Raw genomic sequence first — 20,054 nt, 5'->3', positions numbered from 1 at the left:
AGGCCTCTATCCTATCTAATAAAATAGTAATATGCAAATTGACCATCACTCCAACACACTAGATGGCTGCCTCCATGTGGACACAAGATGGCCTCCACAAGATGGCCAGCAGGGGAGGGCAGTTGAGAGGGACCAGGCTGGAAGAGGAGGGAAGTTGGGGGTGACTGGGCCTGCAGGAAAGGGCAGTTGGGGTGGGGGCCCCAGGCCAGAAGGAGAGAGCAGTTGGGGGAGACCAGGTCTGCAGGGGAGGGCAGTTAGGGGCAATCAGGCTGGCAGGGGAGCAGTTAGGCATCAATCAGGCTGGTAGGGGAGGGGTTAGGGGGTTATCAGGCTGGCAGGCAGAAGCAGTTAGGGGCAATCAGGAAGGCAGGCAGGTGAGCAGTTGGGAGCCAGCAGTCCTGGATTGTGATAGGATTGGGTCTAAATAGTCAGTTGGACATCCCTGGAGGGGTTCCAGATTGGAGAGGGTGCAGGGTGGGCTGAGGGAGACACCCTCCTCCCCCATGCACAAATTTTGTGCACCGGGCCTCTAGTATTTATCTAAAAACCCAACACTGAAACTTTGGCAGGAGAGTAAGTAAACAAGTTTGGCAGTCATAAAACTATACTTATAAAATTACTTTACATATTGAAAACTGTTTTGCAGCACAAATTCATTCGCCAATCAAATAAGTTATGCCCATATGTTCTATGTGTGTTTGAGGTTAGATTTATAAACATACACTTGGTTTAGTAACTGGTCTGTTTTGATCACATCAACCATGAGAAATACTTACCAGAGTGTTAGTGCATATAGAGTTGAGAACACATGCTCCATTTCGACACTCATCAATATCAGTGCAGACCTAGTGCAGAAGGATTTAAAGAGACATTCGTTAAAGTAGAAATGCAAATAAATTTTGCTGTGTTTTGATACCTGTCTGAAGTGAAGACAGGAAATTTCAGGCAGAATGGAAATCAGGGTGTCATTTTAGCCATCTCCCTGTGTTTGCATCAGTCTGTACTTAACCTAATTTCAAGTGATAGTTGCCTACTTTGTATTTAAAGTGGTCCAGAAAAGACAACTTGCTTGATTAATCTGTCCCACAACCCTTTTTGCCAGAAAGTTTTTCCTTTCTCCTGCTTGAGACTCAATGTACTTCTACCTGAGAATTTTTGGAGCTCACAACTGCATGTGATATAAGCTTGGAGCTTTGATTTGTGGTGGACAGTTTTCATCTGTGTTAACCTTGTCCTCAAACTGCCATCAGGCTTCCTTGTTGATGTTGGGGGCTTGGGAAGTTTTCTCATCTCCGTGTAATGGGGAACATAGCTCTCTGAGGCTCCTGGCTTTGCTCAGGGTGGTTAGATCTTCCTCTGGCTCAAGACTGCATCTGCTGTCCTCTTGTACGTGCTAAAACCCCAGACCTAACCCCCGGGACCTCTACCCAGAGCCACCTCCCATGAGCTGATGTGACATTAGCTTCCACCCATAGCTCTGGTTTTGAGTTCCCTCTTTGTTTCCAAAACCTGAAGCATTTCTTCTCACTTCTTTTGATATTGGTGATGCATTAAAATTCCTTGTTGAATTTTATCAAGGTGACTTCCTTCTACTTAGTTCAATCTACCACCTTGCTGGAAATCTACTGGGAAGGGCTCCTGAATAACTTACATAAAGCACCTTCTATTTCTTTTTGTCTATCTTACTTGGTTTAGTCCTGGAGATTTTGTCTTTGGAGGAAAACTTCGGGTCATTACTCTAATGGCTTGTTGTCATTCCTATCTGACTAGCTTGCCTCCTTTTTCTACTCTAAAAAAACCCGATGTCCTCTGGAATCTCTTGATAGGCAGCTAGGAGATAATGAACCTGCCCTTCTTTAAGGCTAATAACTTCCCTAAGGTAGTAAAATATATTTATAGACCAACCATTTTTAAGGGCTGAAAACATCAAAAAGAATTTCACAGTCAGCCAGTTAAATAATGACCAGGATATAGAGCATCTAGAAATAAATGGAGATTGTCACAAAGTACTCAAATGCTCAGGGCAATTTACAGCTTATATAAGAAGAAGCCGGGGGGTTGGGGGGTGGAGATGGGGGGTGGATTTCCTTAGGGAATTATTTCTACTCTTGAAATCCTCTCATCTCTAAAACAGCTTCTGATCATGGTCATCTTCAGAGCTACCTCAGTGTTTCTCTAGTGATGCTCTGTCATCCCAATTTAAGAGTTTCCTCCCTACTAAACTTTACAAACATATACTCAGAAATGAGTTGGTAAACACCTACTTTGCTCACTGGCCCCATGAGATTCGACATGGCATTGGCTGCTCAGGGAGGTAAAGGAAAGAGGTATGAACAAGGGAGCTTCTTGGTTGGCAATTAAATAAAAAATGAACGTCAGCCTACCTGTTTATTTGACCTAGCAAAGCTGATCCCCACACCCTGCACCGTGGACCCTGTGAAGCCCACTGGGCAGGGGTCACATCTGAAGCCGGGAGCTAAGTTCACGCAGCGCACACCGGGGTAGCAGGGATGGTATTTGCACTGGAGAGAGAAAAAAAAAAAATTCAAAGTCATTAGTCTGCTGGAGAAAACACTCTCACACTTTCATTTATCTACCCACACAGCTCGTTTATTCATTTAACTGTCAGTTTTTGGTGATCAGAATGGTAAAAGGAAATAAAGGCTTCCAATGTCCTAATTACCCTAGGAAATCTCTGACCAACACCATCTGGAGTTGCTTTGCTGGATGACAGAATAATGCACAGCCAAGCGGAAAGGGTCTTAATGTTGATCCCTTCACTTCCCAGGGTCCAGTCCCTGATATCTAACTTGGAATTTAGAGATCAATGAAAGGACAGCGCTCTCAGGCCATTCAATGGCTGGCTGTTAGGTGGGCCCAAAGGTGTTACTGAACCAACCACTCAGAAAAGACCTTGAAAAACACAAAGCGAGGGCAATTGTTTCCTCTGTTAGATGTGATCCACCAGAGTCTGGACCTGCCCCTGCGCCCTAGCAAGCCCATGGCAGCTCCGAGGCCCTTGGAGTCTCTAGGAGATTTTTTTTTTTCCACCAGTTCAACTAATGTAAAAAACACGACCACTTCTGGCCCTTTCAAAAGGAGAAAAATTCCAGCTCACAGATAGAAACCAGATGCAGTTCTGTGAAATGTGTACAGATGTTTCTGCAATTGAGGGATTACTAGAGACCATCTTAATAGCTTACTACCTAGAGCATTAATCAGTGGAGCGCTACCACAAACCTACAAGGGGGTGGTGGTGGTGGTGGTGGTAGTGGTGGTGGTGGTGATGGTGGTGTGTGTGTGTGTGTGTGTGTGTGTGTGTGTGTGTGTGTCTAAGGTCCTTGCATGTACCTCACCCCCTCCATTTCTCCTTCTGACCTTCCTCTGGCTGGCTGGGAGGGGAAAGGCACATTCTGATGGCAGCCTTGCTACCTACTATGAGCACTACTTGGGGACTAGACTACTGACTGGCTAGCCATGACCTTGAAACAGCCTACATCGGCATATCTGGCAGCCATCCAACCAGCCTGTATTTGTTGTGTGGGTCTTTCTGGCTCCATCCCTGACACTTTGGTTACTCCCAGGTTATGGGGCCTCAACAGGTCTCGTTTTCTATTTTAGGAAGCTTGAAGAAATCAGTTGCAACCTCTGGAATATACCCTTACACAGATCTCGCCCCTCCCACATTTGCAAAAGTGTAGAAAAAAAATCACAAGTATAACACGAACTGCTTAAGAAAAACAATCGGTGTTAAGAGTATAAAGCTGAAATCTCCAGATTGCAGCAACACGGACAGAAGAAGAATGGGAGACACAGATTACGAACACAGCCACAACCATGTGTCATGCCTCCTTCCTCCCACTGCTCACAGTGCCTCATGGTCTCCAAGGACTCATCAGGAAGTAGTTTTTAAGTAGCCTTGGGAGGACAACCCAAGTCATCCGTTAGTCATCAGCCTGGCCTCTTTTCCATTAGCTGTGTGGGGTGCAAGATATTTAGGGGCCTCTCTCCTGTCCCGTTGAACTCTTACCTCATCAATGTCAGTGCAGGTGATCCCATTGCCTGTGTAGCCCTCGGGGCAGGGCCCGCACTGAAAGCCGTCTCTGGTGTTGGTGCATCGGACTCCTCGGAAACACGAGTTGGCGTCACACAGGCGCACTGGGGGGGATGGGGGTGCAGGGGGGGCCTGGGGCACCAGTGTGCTTGGGGTTGGAGACTGAAAGCTAAGAGGACCTAGGAGAAAAACAATAGGCTTATTCACCACCAGGGAACGTAACGACACTAAGTAAAATTTGGTTTTTCCAATGAAGTCCTCTTCCCTCCACCTCCGTGCCAAACCTCCAGAAACTGCAGCCAATGTTGCCTCACCCCGGCCCGGGCCCTTCATCAGTCTGCATCTGCTTGTCCAGCTCAGAATGAGCCAGTTACTAGAAGAGCACTTACCGCAAGCCTGGCACTCAGCGATGGTGTTTCGCAAAAATGATGTTTCCTTGACCTTTAGAAAAGGAAAGAGGGGGAAAAAAAAAAAGATTGAAAAGGAGCACCTGATACACAGTCCAGGAATGAAAGAATCTATGTGTAGCAAGCTATTAAATACTTCTTAAGTAGTTCTAAGGTAAGCCTTGCTGGCACCCCCTCTGCCTGGAGCCCCCGTGTGTTTTTCACATGGTTGTCCCCCATTTCCAGAGTCTTTGTGTCAAGAGTCCACAGAGGGAGGGCTGCGCGGGCCGGGCTGCAGGTCTGCCCGCCGCCGTGCTGTAGGCCTGCTGCTCCACGGGCCCGTGCACAGAGCTTCCCGGGGCTGTTCACATGGTAAGTCTTGGTTGTTACCTGCTGCCTAAGAAGATCCTTCACCTCTCCCAGTAGCTGGTTCAGTTGTGTCATTTGCCCCAAGAACTGTCGATTAAAGTCTCCTAGAGCAACGACAAAAGGTAAGGAGCATTCAGCCAGTAACAGCCATTTCTACAGTCACTCGAAGCAAATGATCTCCCAGAGAATAATTGTGACAAAATTCTAGGGCATAGGAATTTAACTTGGTGTAATTCATCCACAAAATAATGGTCATGATATCACTGGAGACTTCAAAAATCCATGTGTGTTATAAAAATAATAAAAATAAAAATAAAAATAAAAAGGGGATTGAAAATATTCCTTGCCCTGGATTTTGGCGTAAGAGCCTGATGTCTGGAGATCCCTCCCGTAGGACCGCTTTGTGGACAGCCCACCCTTTGGTGATGGGACCCAGCCCATTCAGGGGCCTGGGGGTTTGCTGTGTTGAAGGCATGCAAAGTGCCCAAGAGCCCACACCTGTGCTTGTGGTGGCCAGCGGCTCGCTCTGCTGCAGGAAGCAGTCTTGCAGGCTGGCCACCTGGAACAGTGAGCCTCTCACCACCAGCTTCAGCTCTTCCAAGAAGTCCTGGAGAAAAACCAGATTCATACCACACAGTGCTCGTGCATCCAAAGCCAATGTGTCTGCATAATCACACAACTTTCATAACAGACCAGCCCTGTATACTTGGACCCTGACGCCTTATGTAATGTTGTGGGTTTGCATTTTTTCTAAAGCCTGCCAGCCCTATCCTTCTCACTGAAGCAACTTTGAACTTCAGCCAGGAGCCGAGGAAAACGCTGACATTCAACTTAGCCTCAGAGTTCATGAAAGTGGCTCTGAGGAGAAGACAGGTTTTTTCCTTCATGGTAAACAGTTATTTTGAGGAACTGCTTAAGAATTATCTGGAATTTGTTTATGAAATTTAGACTGCAATAAATATTCTACTCATTCATTCTGGTTTTAAAGAGTATTGCTTTTAGGATGCCCTGGCATCAGGTTTTAGAAAAGTCTTGAATTTTGAGAATGATAAACAATATATTCTATGATTATTAGGTAGATGGCATCATATTATCACTTTATTGGTTCATGTCAATCGTTCATTGTTAGTCACAAAGCCAGTTTCCTCACCCCTTTATTTTGTAACTCATCAAATCCATTATTATATCTATAAATGACAGAGAAATGTTATGTTATCTGCAAATGTAAAGTTATCATTTTTATTTTAAAATGCTAAGGATTTGCAGGGGGATTCTACTTTTCAAAGCTACGTTAAGATATATTCAACACGTGCTTTGCAACAGATAGTGTGTTGGACAGCCTATATAATAAAAGGCTAATATGCAAATAGACCAAATGGTGGAACAACTGAACAACTGGTTGCTATGATGTGCTCTTACCACCAGGGTGTGTGTGCGGAACATGGCAGGTGTTGACCATGGCAGGATGGTGGAGCAGGCGAGGGGGTGAGGGGGTAGGGGCGCCAGACCAAGGCAGGGTGCCAGTTGCTGTCATCAGGGCGAGCCTCTAGTGGTTACTGAAAATTCTTTGCTTGTGCGGGCTATGGACCCGCCCAGTGCTCTCACCTGCTGCTGGCACTGTCCCTCAGGGCTTCTCCACCTCCCCCTGCTCCTAAGGAGTGGTCGGGGCTGGCAGCCACCTCTCACACCTGCTGCCTGCTTGCACCTGCTGCCAGTGCCAAAGCTGCTGCTCGCACCCACTGTCAGCTCTGGCCCTGCTTGCACTTGCTGCTGGTGTCCAGCACCAGTCCCCATCTCTTGGCACCATCAGCAGGTGTGAGTGGTGGCTGCTGGCCCTGGTCACCCCTGAGGGCTTCTCCACCTCTCCCTGCTTCTGAGGGGCAATCAGGGCAGCAGCTGCCACTCGCACCCTCTGACAGTGCCAGCCCCACTCGCACCCAGTGCTGGCGCCGGCCCCAATCACTCTGCACCTTCAGTGGGTGCAAGTGGGCTGACACCATCAACATGTGGGAGTGGTGGTGGTAGGAACAGGGCTGCGGTGGGAAGGACCAGGCAGGGTGAGGGGTTGGCCCGAGACCCACCCCTGTGCTTACCGCAGCCTTGCGGCCCACAGTTCCTTTCAAGGTGCGTGATTGTGTGTACCGGGCCCCTAGTTGGACTATAAGGTCAGAGGAGGCAGAACTACGACTGTTTTGGACTAGTGGCCTAGAATGTGCCTATTTGTTGACTGACTGAATGAATGAGTAGATGACTAAAGATAGAGCCCTAGGGACCCTGCTGATAGTCTAAGGAGCTAGGGCTTCTGAGAAGTTTCCAATAAGCATAGTTTCTGATGACCTTGTCATGGCTGACTCCTCGCTTTTAGAAATTTGACTTGTTTGATGGTAGACACTAATTTCTGAAATGGTCAGTGACATAATTTCTTTCATTCTGATTTTGGCTATTTAGGGAGTGCAGAAATAAAGTTTAGTATTCATTTTTTCTCTTATATAAATCTACACTAAAAATATATGCATAGAGTTATATGTATCTCTAAAAAACATAATAAAAAGACACATGGATTTTAATTTTCTTGGGAGTTTCTGCTTTAAAATGATTCCTATTTTTAAAGCACAAAATTCTAGTATCAGATTTATAGTTTTTAAAAAATATATTTTCTAAAACGTTTCAGTATTCTTAGCTGTAATGGAAATTATTGCTTACACCCTGCCCCTGCCTCTTTGTTCAAAGGGTTCAGTGCAGCTTGTAACTAAAGCACATGCAATAAAATAGAAATGGAAAATGAGACTTGAGAGCTAGAGGATGACAACAATATTATGGGCCACAACAGATGAACATAGTTACTGATTTTGGCACTGACTTTCAAATCAGATAAAATTCAGGAACTATGACCAGTTAGTTATAATTAATGGAAAGGACAAAGAATAGTAGTCCTTTATAGGAAAGTAACTATTTCCTAGCACGCAATTCTAAAATAAATACATGTGGCAATTTCTGTAGTAGATGCAGTGATACAATGAAAAATATTACCATCATCGTGGCATAAAAAAGAAGACGGGCCAAAACCGGTTTGGCTCAGTAGACAGAGCGTCGGCCTGCGGACTGAAAGGTCCCGGGTTCAATTCCGGTCAAGGGCATGTACCTTGGTTGCGGGCACATCCCCAGTGGGAGGTGTGCAAGAGTCAGCTGATTGATGACTCTCTCTCATCGATGTTTCTAACTCTCTGTCCCTCTCTCTTCCTCTCTGTAAAAAATCAATAAAATATATTAAAAAAAAAAAAAAAAAAGAAGACGACGACGACGACGACGGAGGAGATGGAATTTTTAAGGGCACTTGGAACTAAGTTGGCAATAAGATCCTGTTATGGATGTTCTGCTAAGATCTTATGAAAATTGTTACTATTGCTTGGTATTTTTCAAGCATTCTTTTTTAAAAAAATTGATAAAAATAATAACTATAGAGAAATTAAAAATAGACTATCTTAAGATAGTCTTTAAATTTTTGTAATTTATTTCCAGCTTGAAAATTGTATCCCAAAAGTCTCTGTTTATCATCAAAAGCAATTCTCAATTTTTAAAAAAATTTTATTTTCACATCCTCACCCAAGGACATGTATTGATATCAGAGTGAGAGGAAGGGGGAAGAAGAGAGAGAGAGAGAGAGAAAGAAACATTTTCACAACCGAGGTATGTGCCCTAACTGGGACTTGAATCCACAGCCTTTCAGTGTGGAAACCATGCCCAACCAATGGAGCCACACTGGCCAGGGTAGAAGTTCTCAATTTTGACTTCACATTAAAATCAGTATTTTAAAAAACACTGTTGCTTAGGCATCACCCCTATAGATTTCGATTCATTTCATCTTCAGGATTGGCCCTCTATATGTGGCTTATCAAATTTGGTAGGTGATTCTACCATGCAGCCAGAATTAGACCTACTCATAACCTCCGCACACACCTCTGCGTCCCCCGAGCCTCAGCAGCTCATCTTTCCACTTTGAAGAACAGTTTGTGGGTCCCTACCTGTGCCCTCCTCTGGAAAGTCCTCAATTCAATGGACGCAGGACTCTGGGTGAGGCCAGAGAAGGCTCTGGGGAGATTGTGAACAGAATCCACTTGGGTGCAGTCCACATAGAGCTCTATGGAGCCAGCCCCTCGCTGCAAATTGCTCAGTCTCAGTAGGACCCTGTGCCGCTTGCCGTCAGCCAGCTGCAGGTTGTTGAAAACCACCAAATGGATCTTCCCATCATTCTTCAGGTAACGTAGGATGGCTGGAACCAAGCACAGGTCAGTAAATAATGAGATAAGGGGGGCAGGGTGGTTCTGTGCTGAAGGGCTTCCAGGTCCCAAGGCTGGATCCCTGGAACCATAAGTATTCACCATCTTGTGTGCCAGAGGTTATTCTCCACAGGTATTGTGCTCATGGAGAGATATAAAATAAGGTAGAAAATTATAAAACATAATATCAGATAGTGGTTAAGTACAATGAGCAAACAGAACCCATGAAAAATCCACTAAGTCAAAGTCAGCTCTTTAGGGCGTGCGCTCATTAATTCACCCAACGTTTACTGAGGACCTCCATAGTTCTGGGGGCTGCCCTTAGTTGCTTTAAACACTTCATTTCTACTCACTGCAGTCCTAGGAAGTTAGTGTCTACAGAGGAGGAAGATGAAGCTCAGGTAAGCAAAGGAGCGTGCTTCAAGGACGCAATAAGTGCTAGGATTAGAATTTGAAACTGAGGGTGGTTACTTCATGATTAAAAGAATGCTAGGCATGGACAGTCCAATCTGTTCTTGGATGCTGAGCCTTTGGGAGTGAAGCCCAGTGGGTAAGGTTTGCTATACAGAGCAAAATAATTTGCTACCAAGGCCTTAGTGAATCCACCACGAACACCTCCAGGTCCATACACAGATACCAGGGCCAAGCTCAAGTTCATCATCGGAAACAATCCTAGGAACAAGGTCAAATACTGAGTGTAAATGTCACTGGATAATTAATGTGGTAAACACATAATTGCAGCTCCAAAGGTCAGAGTCAAAGTCTTCAACTGCCCAGGGTGTAATAGCCTTAAATGAGTATAACTTTTCTGCAGGCAATTTAGTGATGTGTATAAAAACTTAAAGCTGTACAGATCCTATGGGCCAGCAATGCCACTTTTAGGAATTGACACTAGGGAAGTAAATCCCAATCTGTATGGACATGAACATTCGCTTCAGAAATATTATAACAAACACTTGATACAGCATGTACATCCAAAAAGAGATGGAGGGCTGGCTACTTAAATAATGGTATAACTATAAAATGGAATGCTATGGAATTATTATATATTAAAAACACAAAAGAGAGTAACAGCTTCATGGCAGTGTGCGAGAACCTTTTGGTCCCTCCCCTGAAAAGTTACAAGTTGGACAACTATACTTCAACAAAGGATTCCCTGCCCAACACACAAACACGTCTGAGGGATCCACACATTGAAATATCTGATGGTGGGCATATCAGAGCAAGTGGGTGAGGCAGCAGCAGTAGAGGCAGGTTGTGAAAGGGCAGAAGTAACTTCAGTCCTAAAAATGAGTAAAATATTGCTATTTATGACAACATGGATAGTTGTAGAGGGTATCATGCTAAGTGAAATAAGTCAGAGGAAAAGGGCAAGAACTATATTATTTCATTCATACGTGGGATATAAAACAGAAAGCACCAAATGAACAAAACAAATTCATAGACACAGACAACAGTATGGTGGTTACGAGAGGAGAAGGGGGCTAGGGAGGAAGAAGAAGGTAAAGGGGATCAAGTACACGGTGACAGAAGGAGACTATAGACTCTGGGAGATGAACACACAATGCAACAGACAGATGATGTGTTATGGAATTGGACACTTGAAATCTATGTTATTAACCAATGTTACCCCAATAAATTTAATTACAAACATGAAAAGGCATTCTCAGTATTTTGTTGAGTACAAAAACATTATGAGTCATTGTAGTTCATTCAGAAAAATAGTATGTGTACATATGTAGAAGTATGCTAGTATACCTACCTATACATAGAAAATTATGAGATAATGTCAATGTTAACATGGTCAGTGCCCAGATAATGTGCTTTTTTTCCTCTTGCTCTTCTTCACTGACTATTTTCTACAAGAAGCATGCATTACTTATACAGCAGTAACAACAAATAAATGAATTACATGTGTGTACCCAGAATGGGCTACTGTTAATCTGTATGACTTGTAGCAAGTATTCAGACCATTCTTCCTTGGGTACCTTTTCTGCAGAGTGTAAATGCCAACCTGGTGCTGCCCCATTGAGTAGCCAGCCAAGAATATTTGTTTATGTGGCAGTATTTGCCAAAGAAAATAATCCCTATTGTGAAACCTTAAGGCTTTTTCCACATTAGAATTTCTAGGTTGATGTTCCCACCTCTTTTAAACTCTGACTAAATTTGTTTTTCCATTTGATCATGACTGGAGAGGGCCAGTTGGCATCAGGATCTGTGTTGTACAGAGATGCTGAGAGGAGTCACATAGAAAACCTCTTCTGCATATGTTGTCACCACTAATTGCTTATGGAGAGGTAAGAACTGATAGGACCTGGCAGGACAGACTAGTTAGACCAAGAATGTCACACTTTGTGGTCTGGGGGCCGCATATGGCCCACAACAAATATTTTTGTGGCCCAGTCAATATAACGGTATGTAAGAAATGTTTTAAATAAAATTTTGTAACTTAATTTTTACAATATCCTGTTATACATAACTAGAGGCCCGGTGCATGAAATTCATGCACAGGGTGTGTGTGTGTGTGAGTCCTTCAGCCTGGCCTGCAACAACGTCAGCAGCAGTAGAGGCAAGTTGTGAAAGGGCAGAAGTAAGTCCAGTCCTAAGTAAAATATTGCTATTTGTGACAACAAGGATAGTTGTAGAGGGTATCATGCTAAGTGAAATAAGTCAGAGGAAAAGGGCAAGAACTATATGATTTCATTCATACGTGGGATATAAAACAGAAAGCAACAAATGAACAAAACAAATTCATAGACACAGACAACAGTATGGTGATTACGAGAGGCCTGCCCACCTGCCCTCCGCAGGGCCAGGGTGTGCAGGACACTGGGGCTCATCATCAGGGCAACGCTGCCAGCATCCAGTGCCCTGGCTGCTATGGGTGCCACCATCTTTGTGACAGAGTGATTGTTAATTTCCATATTACCATTTTATTAGATAGGATTCTGAGTAATGAACAATAACGTTCACTAATGACTGATTATTAAAATCATGTTGCATGCATTTTCCTTACATGCCTTATGCACAGGTGCACCATTTCTCTCCACTAATACTAGCAGTGAATATGTTAGCAGCCGATTGCCACGTCATTAATCTTGGACAGACCTGTTTGGTATGCGCAATAAGAAATGTTTCACTTTTGGAGTACAAAAAAGTATTTGTTTGCATTATGCTTATTTGTGCAATTATTCAGTGTCTGGTAAGTTAATGTTCAAGAAAAAACATTAATTTTTATTAAAATGTTCTATTTTAACAATTACTTATTTAATTCATCCCTTTGTATTCAGCATGTCTCTATTGAAATAAACCTATATTTCTATTGAAAATTGAAGCTTTTGTTTTTTTGCGGCCCACAAAAACTTAAACCTTGTTTATTTGGCCAGTGTTAGCCTTTGAGTTTGACATGCTTGAGCTAGACTATAGAACAATACTATGTTTCCTGAAGTAAAGCATTGGTAAGACTTAAATAAATATGGTATATTAAAAATAAACCAATGTTACCCCAATAAATTTAATTACAAACACGAAAAGGCATTCTCAGTATTTTGTTGAGTACAAAAACATTATGAGTCATTGTAGTTCATTCAGAAAAATAGTATGTGTACATATGTCTGTTGCATTGTGTGTTAAGAGAAATAAAAAACGAATTAAAATTCTTGAGGTGTTTTAAATATGGGCTAGAACAGGATTTTTACCCCTTTATTGAATATTGTTGAAAATTTATAATACTAACTGCATGTCTGAAACTTAGAGACATATGCAACATCCAAAGAGGGACAAATTAAACCCAAACATGCACTAACTTTTAAACTGGTATTTTTTTTTAACTCTTTTGAACAGTTTGCAAATACCTAGAGTTTTCAATAGGTCAATAAAAATGGCACTTAGACCACCAGACTTCAATTAGGTCATAGACACGTATATTCAGTGTCTCATTATTTTCATTATGGCCACAACCTCTGTTCCTCATATTAACAGTTTAAGAGGATACACAGAGTGGCCTAAAACAAATACTCTTGATTTTGCTACCCAAGCTGAGATTTCTGGGAAATTCAAAGACCACATTTTCATGGGTATCTCGCTTGCTTTTATAATAGGCTTTCCATGGCATGTGGGGTGTGATTTATGTTCCTAATTGAATAGCTATGTTTAATTTTATAACTAGTACCTAGTGGAGTACTTTATACATAACAGGTGTACATTAAATGTTGTAAATATGAACTTTCAATGAATAATTAAATGATTGCATTAAAGCTTTTCACATATAAAATATAAATGATTTATAGAGTGGCAATTCAAGATTTATTGCAAGTAACAAAACCTACTATTGTGTTCACACTGCCATATAAGGGTACTTGTGCCTTGCTTTGTGTTGCAATGTAACACTAAAGTGACAAATTCCTTTTGCTCCTAGGTCTTGTGACAATAGCAAGAGAGAAAAAAAAAAAAAGAAAAACAAAAAAAAAAAGGAAAAGAAGTATTATGGAAACTTCCATCTTCACAACGTCTGTTAGCAGAAATATTATCAAGTGCTTTGACATTTAACATTCTTCATACCCGTTCCAATAATTCTCATTTCTCTTATGGCTCCCATTTATCATTTTTCTTATTTTATTGCAAATTCCTTACTTCAATGCTTCTATACTTATGTTATCTTCAGAGCAGTAAAACTACCCCAGAGGGCAGATAGGCACCTGCTCAGAAAACTCGATATTTTCCCATCAGTCACACTGAATCCAGAAACAGCTTAAGCCCTGGCCCAGGAGCCTGCAGCCTACCGGGTGACCTTCTCCGAGGAGACGTGATGCCTTCCTCTCCCCAGGTCTCCCTTTCCCAGTGCTCAGCTCTCCCTGTCCCAGCTCAGCACACACACACAGAGCAGTGGGGGACCAAACAAAGAACAAAATAAAGACAATCATTTTCTCCTCCAAGAAGAAGAAAAGCCAGTGCCCTGAGGCTGGAAGGAGTGGTCTGGGCCCACCACCTCCCCCAGAAGCACCATTCCCAGGGAGACAGTCACAGGGTACAGCGCTGTCACTTCAGCTGCAGCACATTCTGTTCTGCTGCTTTTCATTCAATAGCTGAGACAAGTTTGGTGATTTTTGCCTAGTTCTCCCGCAGGGCGAGTAAAAAGAACTCAGCACATCTGATTGGAACTGAAGGCTGTAGATCTTCAAATGGCATTTCTGCCTCTGCTCTGTTCCAGCTCTGGGTTTCTGGGTCAGATTCCTGACTCACCTTCCTACTTAAGGTCTCTTTCTGCAGTTTTTCTGGACTGAAAGCTGGAGCTTCTTATAGGCCTCTTCTGACCAAGTAATTGTCTTCTCAAAGCAACATGCAAGGAAGTAAATAAAATCCTCAATAGCTCCCTAGTGGTTCTTAAGTAATGTCTAAGCACCCTATCCCAGCACTGACCCCAACCTCCTCACCACTCACAACTCTCCATGCTGCTGATGCCCAGCCAAGATGAACAACCTATTCTGTTTTCACCCCTCTCTAGCTTTCTCCAGCTCCCTCATCCTTTTCTTTCTGTGTGGCATGTTCCCTTCTCCATAGCTCTCCTTCCTTCTCCATATCCCTATGTATCTGAAGCCAACATCCAGCTCAAATGCACCCTATTCCTTGAAGTCTTCCTTCTCCCCCATGGTGGAAAGGCATCTGCCTCATTAATATTCCCATTACACTTCCTTGGCACTTCCCTAGGTGTATATTTTCAGGATTCAGATTCCAGTTATCGCTCAGATACTTAATAGATATGTGAGCCAGGCTTGTTCATATTACTCAGTGTCCATTTCTTAAACCTCTAAATGGAGTTAATATAGGTTGCCCTTCCAATTTCATTTTGTTTTCAGTGGTGGTCAAATAAGAAAATGCAAAACTAATCACAGAAATACAGATTATAAGAAAATATTATAAATAATTATATGCCAACAAATTGGACAATTTGGACAAAATGGATAAATTCTTAGAAAATACAATCTCCCAAAACGGAATCAAGAAGAAACAGAAAATATGAACAGACCAATTACAAATAATGGAATTGGAGCAGTAATAAAAAAAAAACAAAAACAAAAACCACAACACATCCAACAAACAAAAGCCTTGTACTGGATGATTTCACTGGAGAATTTTACCAAACATTCAAAGAACTAATGCCTCTCCTCAAATGATTTCAAAAAATTCAAGAAGAGGGAAAACTTCTACGCTCATTTTATGAGGCCAGCATTATCCTAATTCCAAAACCAAATAAAGATACCTCAAAGAAATAAAATTATAAGCCAATATATCTGATAAACATAGATACAAAAATCTTCAATTATTAGCAAACCAAATCCAGCAATATATTAAAAAAATCATATACCATGATCAAGTGGGATTCATTCCTGGGATGCAAAGTTGATACAATATCCACAAATCAACAAATGTGATATACCACATAAACAAAATGAAGGATAAAAATCATATGATCATATGAATAGGTGCAGAAAAAAATCTTTTGAGAAAATCTAGCACCCATTTATGATAAACTCTCAGCAAAGCAGAAATAGAGGGAACACATCTCAACATATTAGAGCCCATTTATGCAAACCCACAGAAACTACAATAAAAGTATTTTCATTAATATCAGAAACAAGACAGAATGTCCATTGTCACTACTCTTATTCAACACTAGAGGCCCAGAGCATGAAATCATGTGTGGGATGGGTTCCTAGGCCTAGCCTGTGATCAGGGCCATTTCCCGCCTGCTCACCAGTCCCCAGTCCTGCCCTGCCATCACCCACCCCAGTCCCCCATTGGCCATCCAATGATTGGAGCCTGCGGGCTGCGTGGAGGGACCAAGAGGTGGTCAATGCACCTCAAAGCCACTGGTCGATTGGTCCTTCTGGTCATTATGCCTTTACGGTCACTGGTCTTTTATTATATAGAACAGTATTAGAAGTCCTAGCCACAGAGATCAACAAGAAGAAGAAATAAAAGGCATCCAAATCAGAAAGAAAGTAAAACTGTCATTTGCAGATGACATGATACAATATATAGAAAACCCTAAAAATTCCACCAAAAAACTACTGGAACTGATAAGTAAATTCAATAACATAGTGGGATACAAAATAAATATCCACAAATCAGTAGCATTTTTAGACACCAATAATGAACTATCAGAAAGGGAAACTAGGAAAACAATCCCATTTACAACAGCATAAAAAAATAAAATTAAACCCTAGCCAGTTTGGCTCAGTGGATAGAGGGTCAGTATGAGGACTGAAGGGTCCTGGGTTTAATTCCACTCAAGGGCACATGCCTGGATTGCAGGCTTGATCCCCAGTAGGGGTATGCAGGAGGTGACCGAGTATGTTTATGTTTACAAGAAAAAAAATTGAAGATAAAAAAAAAGAAAGAAGTGTATACTGTGCTCATGGATAGGAAGAATTAACATTATTAAATGTCCGTACCACTCAAAGCAATTCCTATAAAAATAAAAATGGTGGCCCTGGCTGGTATGGCTCAGTTGGTTGGGCATGCTCCCATGCACTGAAAGGTTGCTGGTTTGGTTCCCAGTCACAGCACATGCCGGGTTGTGGGTTGTGGGGATGAAGGGTCTATCCCTGGTAGGGAGCCTGCAAGAGGCAGCTGATCAATGTTTCACTCTCACATAGATATTTCCCTCTCGTGTCAATGTTTCTCTCTCTCTCTCTCTCTCTCTCTCTCTCTCTCTCTCTCTCTCTCTCTCTCTCTCTCTCTCTTCCTTCCTCCCTTTCTCCCTCCCTCCCCCTCTCTCTAGAAATTAAATAATATTTTAAACATACCAATGTTCTATATACAGTATCATGTCATCTGCAACTAGAACTAGAACAAATAATCCAAAAATTTACAGGGAATCACTAAAGACCCTGAATAGCCACAGCAATCTTGAGAAAGAACAACAAAGTGGGAGGTATCATGCTACCTAATATCAATTTATGCTACAAGGCTATAATCATCAAAACAAAATGGTATTGGCATAATAACAGACATATAAATATTTGGAACAGAATAGAGAGCCCTGAAATGAACACATACCTTTTTGGCCAATTAATATTTGACAAAGGAAGGAAGAACAAACAGTGGGGTACAGACAATCTATTCAGTAAATGGTGTTGGGAAAATTGGACCAATATGTGTAAAAAAAATGAAACTAGACCACCTTCTTATATCATATACAAGAATAAATTAAATCTTAAACTTGATACCATAAAAATCTTAAAAGAAAATATTCTCTTAGTAATATTTTTTTCTGATATATCTTTTAGGCAAGGAAAACAAAAGAAAAATAAACATATGTGACTACATTAAACTAAAACGTTTTTGCACTGTAAAGGAAACCATCAACAAAATGAAAAGACAACCCACTGAATGGGAGAACAAATTTGCCAATGATACATCTGATAAGGGTTTAATACCCAAAATTGATAGGGAACTTACAAAATTCAACATCAACCTCCCCCCCAAACAATCCCATTTAAAAATGGACAAAGGACCTAGAGATACTTCTCCAAAGAGGACATACAGATGGCTAATAGACATGAAAAGATCATTAATCATCAGAGAAATGTAAATTAAAGCCATAATGAGATATCACCTCACACTTATCAGTATGGTTATCACCAATAAATCAACAAATTACAAAGGTTGGCAAAGATGTGGAAAAAAGGGAACCCTGGTGCATTGTTGGTGGGAATGCAGATTGGTGCTGCCATTGTGGAAAGCAGTATGGAGGTTCCTCAAAAATTAAAAATGGAACTGCCTTATGTCCCAGCAATTCTACTTCTGGGAATATAGCCAAAGAAACCTGAAACAGTAATTTGAAAGAATATATACAATCCTATGTCCACTGCAGCATTATTTACAATAGCCAAGATTTGAAAGCAACCCAAGTGTCTATCAGTAGATGAGTGGATAAAACGGAAGTGGTACCTTTACATAATGGAATAATACTCTTCTATAAAAAAGAGGTAAATCATACCCTTTGTGACAGCATGGATGGACTTGGAGAGCTTTATGCTAAGTGAAATAAGTCAGTCAGAGAAGGACAAATACCATATGAGTTGACTTATGGATGGAATCTAAAGAATAATATAAATGAGTAAACAAAACATAAACATACTTATAGATATGGAAACCAGACTGATGGTTGCCAGAGGGGAGGGTGGTTGCAGGGCTGGGTGAAAAAAGTAAAGAGATGGTAGTTACAGAATAGTTGTGGGGATGTACAGAACAGCACAGGAAATATAGTCAATAATATTGTAATACTATGTATGGTGCCAGGTGGGTACTGGAAATATCAGGAGAATACTTTGTAAAGTATGTGATTATTTAACTGCTATGCTATATACTTGAAACTAATACAAAACAGTATTGAATGCAACTGTAATTGAAAAAAAAATTAAAAATTGAACAAACAAACAAAAAAAACCACTGAAGGAGAAAAGGAAAATGTAAAACTATAAACTGCTGTACAAATGTAGGTATATTTGTGTTTATTTCTTATCTTCTCTATTAGAAGTCCATTTCTTACTAATTTTCCCATGTACCACAGCATCTGTGAATACCAAATACAAGTATTCATTTAATAAGAAATAGATAAAATAGAGTTTTCATGTGTCCATGCTGATTGTTTTACTCACAATCCTTTTTAAAATGTGGGGAGCAGTTTCTATTGGTTTGTTTATATAAATCCTGTTCTTGTAAACTTGGCACTTTTGTGTACTTAACAATTTGGGGCCTAATCTTAGGGCTGCATTTCCATGTCTGAGTACTAGCCTGACACAGAAACTATGTCGTCTAAGCTGACTAAATCCCATCTCAGCGACTGGCAGGAGATGAAAAAGCAAACCCAAGCAATAAAGATGTGAAATATTGCTGTCTTGGGGATGAGTTTTCAAAAGAAAGTGTTTGTTTTTTTTAAAAATGGACCTGCAAGTAAAAAAATATTACATGTTGAATGTCAAAGCAATGAAGCAAGAGTGCCAGCTATAAAGAACTGGAAATGATAATATTTTGTCTGCCTGGGCAAAGAAGTTCAGAGTGGCCTGGCCTGCAGGCAGCAAACTCAGGATTTCTGCTCTGCCTGGCAAATGGCTTTGCTCTTTCACACTTTTAAATACATGATGAAAGCCATTGGTGTCAACCTTTCCTCCTCTTCTTAAATAATTGTACATTTTAAAAAAGCCTTCTTGCCATTAATGTCTCTGGTGATGGATATTCTTGTTCACCTCTGCTTATTTATCTTTATGCCCTGTACACTAGGTCTTTGTAACTTTAGTGCTTTGGAAATATATATAAAAAGTAAATCATCAAATTGCTTTTCCTGAAAGTACTCTGAGTCCTAAGTGTGATAAATGTAATCCGTGTGTTTTAAATTTTTCTTAAAATGGTTTGAACAAATGCAAAGTGTACAGAATACGCGCGCGCGCACACACACACACACACACACACACACACACAGCAAAATCATCCACAGAAAAGAAGAACGTCACTGTATACAACTATATGGTAGGTGACAAAGCGCTGTGTAAGCACAGAATCCCAAGGTCATGTTATAGGAGAGGGCTAAAAAGCAACTTCTTAAGAGTCCATGGAAACTCGTTAGCCTTAGAAGAGCCACCGAATATTTTCATGGTAAGTCATCCTGCCTAACATCTCCCTTCACAAATCCCCTCAGTACAAATGCAGCCTCTACCACATTTCCAGTAACCAGGAACTCATTACTGTGCGGAGAGAACCATTTCACTTTTGGATTTCCCTCTAAGATTTGTCTAACACAGAGCCAGTATTTGTTCCCTCTGACTTCTACCAAAGTCCTAATTTTACTCTTCAGAGCTATAGACAGATTTAATCTTATTCTAAAACCAAATGATATTCTTCAAATATCTTAAGACAATTTTTCTCTCTCTCACATCTTGTCTGGCTCTTTTATAACTCTATTTT

At 41.3% G+C, this 20,054-nt stretch overlaps 1 protein-coding gene across 2 annotated transcripts in view; it reads right to left on the bottom strand.

The window, feature by feature from the left end:
- The window catches only part of THBS4 (thrombospondin 4), a 50,075-nt gene that overhangs the window by 18,616 nt on the left and 11,405 nt on the right, over positions 1–20,054 (bottom strand). For both annotated transcript variants that reach the window (XR_014794820.1, XM_084881304.1), the window contains exons 3-9: positions 8,832–9,079; positions 5,308–5,416; positions 4,831–4,913; positions 4,444–4,495; positions 4,031–4,233; positions 2,385–2,522; positions 777–845 (exon numbers count right to left, since the gene is read on the bottom strand). Coding sequence is in view for 1 of the 2 variants with exons in the window: in XM_084881304.1 (XP_084737430.1) it covers positions 777–845; positions 2,385–2,522; positions 4,031–4,233; positions 4,444–4,495; positions 4,831–4,913; positions 5,308–5,416; positions 8,832–9,079 (902 nt within the window). In the remaining variant the exon portion in view is untranslated. The remainder of the gene's footprint in view (positions 1–776; positions 846–2,384; positions 2,523–4,030; positions 4,234–4,443; positions 4,496–4,830; positions 4,914–5,307; positions 5,417–8,831; positions 9,080–20,054) is intronic.

This window comes from Pipistrellus hanaki, assembly GCF_964339955.1.
Source record: "Pipistrellus hanaki genome assembly, chromosome: 4".
NCBI lineage: Eukaryota > Metazoa > Chordata > Mammalia > Chiroptera > Vespertilionidae > Pipistrellus > Pipistrellus hanaki.
This window is presented reverse-complemented; position numbering and strand designations above follow the sequence as displayed.